This window comes from Formica exsecta, unplaced genomic scaffold, assembly GCF_003651465.1.
Source record: "Formica exsecta isolate Colony F162 unplaced genomic scaffold, ASM365146v1 scaffold235, whole genome shotgun sequence".
NCBI lineage: Eukaryota > Metazoa > Arthropoda > Insecta > Hymenoptera > Formicidae > Formica > Formica exsecta.
In genome coordinates this window covers 445,669-448,096 of record NW_021849633.1, presented here as the reverse complement: position 1 = coordinate 448,096, position 2,428 = coordinate 445,669, and the positions used below count along the sequence as shown (strand labels likewise).

At 28.2% G+C, this 2,428-nt stretch overlaps 2 protein-coding genes across 3 annotated transcripts in view; one reads left to right on the top strand and one right to left on the bottom strand.

Moving 5' to 3' along the window:
* The window catches only part of LOC115235783, a 22,363-nt gene extending 21,061 nt beyond the window's left edge, over positions 1 to 1,302 (bottom strand). The window contains exon 1 of the mRNA XM_029807765.1: positions 1,049 to 1,302. The gene's annotated coding sequence lies outside the window, so the exon portion shown is untranslated. The remainder of the gene's footprint in view (positions 1 to 1,048) is intronic.
* Positions 1,303 to 1,438: 136 nt separating this feature from the next.
* Positions 1,439 to 2,428, top strand: part of LOC115235774 (TAR DNA-binding protein 43-like) — a 9,841-nt gene continuing 8,851 nt past the window's right edge. Inside the window, exons 1-2 of one of the 2 annotated variants that reach the window (XM_029807743.1) lie at positions 1,439 to 1,833; positions 1,956 to 2,125. In XM_029807743.1, the coding sequence (XP_029663603.1) occupies positions 2,012 to 2,125 (114 nt within the window). In that variant the 5' untranslated portion in view covers positions 1,439 to 1,833; positions 1,956 to 2,011. The remainder of the gene's footprint in view (positions 1,834 to 1,955; positions 2,126 to 2,428) is intronic. The other variant, XM_029807744.1, reaches the window with a different exon arrangement.

Below are 2,428 nucleotides of genomic sequence, written 5' to 3'. Positions count from 1 at the left end.
ATATAAAATAATAAAAATATAAATAAATAAATAACATATGTATATATAAAAAAAGTTTTAAAAATATAATAAAAGTAAATACCTATGTAAACAAACATTCTATGTAATTTTCATTACCTAGCATAACTCCTTCTTAGTGTTGGCATTTCATTCTCCGTCAGTGTAATTGATAAATTTAAGCAATATTAATGATAATGATAATAATCTTTGGACAATTTATATTTGACAAGCATTGAGCATTTAATTCTAGAAACTACGAGGTTCATTAAAATCTGATTGCACAGATAATAAAAATGAATTTCATCAATATCTATTAATTTTTAGTCCAATTTAACTAATTATTTCGATATTAAACAACAACCTTTTATACAAAGATTATTGGCTTGCAAAATTCTTCTTGCACGAATGAGATTTCCTCGAATATCTTTTTATTTATGAAAAAATCCCGATTGACTCGTTTGTCTGTCCTTACGTTATAAAATTTATACTTTATGAATGCTTAATATTTCAATTATTTCATTGCGTTCATAACTCGAAGATATTAATTCAATATCTTTTTTTTTATATTAGAGAGATATAATGAATTCTTCATAATTTCTGCAAAAATTACATTATTCAAAACACATATTTCAATACATTGTGAATTGTCGTAATACATGATACGATGTTGAAAACTTTAACTATTCGCTTTGCTACTTTACCATAGAGAGATTTATGCCATCCTATGCATGTTTAATTACACAAGTAGCAAAAGGTCTTTCGATAAGAATTAACACACCGCAAAATATAATTGATTAATAAGTATCTTTACAAATAGTCAAGGATTTTACATGGTTACTTGAGATATCTACGATTATATTCCATTCAAATTGCGACGTCATACAGTTTGATATATAGTTATGTTAATAAAACTAAGAATAATTTAATTAAAATTCCATAAAGTGTATTTCCGTCTCGATATGATACGTTAATTTATGTAGCCATTAAGTTAACAATCAATGATATAATAACGAGATATAAATTTAATCATGATATAATAATAGTGTACCTGTGTCTATCTTAAAGAGATGAGCAAATTTTTTCAAAGTTTTTATAAATCTTCCACGGTTGTCTTGTCTATAATATTTAATTCAGTATAATTTCCAGAGAATCTCTTACGCGCGTTAGAAGTATATAATCTCTCTCGCGGCTAAAAATATCTATCGTGGCGTCCTCGCAATATTATAACCGGAACTATTTTCTGAAATACTGTTATGTACGTGATAATTCGGACACTGCAGTTTCATATGAAATTTACATGTCCTACGATCGATAATAAAGTTCTCAAAATTTTGTATAATATAATATAACAATTTATAATTTTTATTATTCTTAAAATTTTCATTATATATATAATGTGGTGGCGCTGCGCGTACTCGCGGCGTCGATGTTAGAGTCGCCGCGAATACGGAGGATGTGACGACGTGACGACGACTGTCTGTCGGGCATTCGAGAAACGCTAAACTAAATATTCTTGCGAGATTCTTGCCGTAGTCTATTTACGATAAGATCATCCGGGAAGCAGCGGGCCCGTTTGATGGGGATGGTGCTTTTTTTCTTATTTATTTGTCAAAAATAATTACTTTTCTTAAAAAAAAAAAAAAAAATGATATATTTGAAATACTTATCATATTTTAAAGACATGTTTATTGTTTCAAAGACACTCCTCCGTATTTGCTCAATTTTGTAATGAAAATAGATGGAATTGTACTTTTACAGCTCGTAACTATTTGTACTATAATCATCTGTTGAAATGTTGAAGAGTATTAAAGGATAATGTGCAGATATCGAAAAGCAAGCTATACTTTCTTTTTTCTCTATTTCTTTCTCTTTTCTTTTCTTTTATTTTTTTTTTATTTTTTTCTTCTCTGTGAGTAACAAGTTGTTAGACATGAACATCTATTATCTCTTTTCAGAGAACAAACGTAAATCTGATGACAATTTGGAAAATTCCACAGCTAAGACTAAAAGAATGGAAACGAAGTTGCGTTGCACTGACTTGATTGTACTCGGTTTACCATGGAAAACTACCGAACAGAACTTGCGCGAGTATTTCGAAACGTTTGGTGAAGTTTTAATGGCTCAGGTGAGTCTTATCGTTTGTATTCGCATTTGCTGAAACATGCGCTTGGGCTTGAAGAATAACATGAAAGAATCCTGCATTTTGGCAGTATTAACATTTGTATTATCTGAAACTTACTAATCTGTTAGATAAGAGTAAATGTGATAACACTATACTCTTGAGGCTAATTAAGTAAAAAAGTAATAAAAGAATCTTTTTAAAACAATAAATTTTCTAATGGTTTTTTATTAATGAATAATTTTAATTTAAATATTTGTTTATAATTACATTTCTAATAGAATAAAAATAATTATCAAAAAAAGTGAA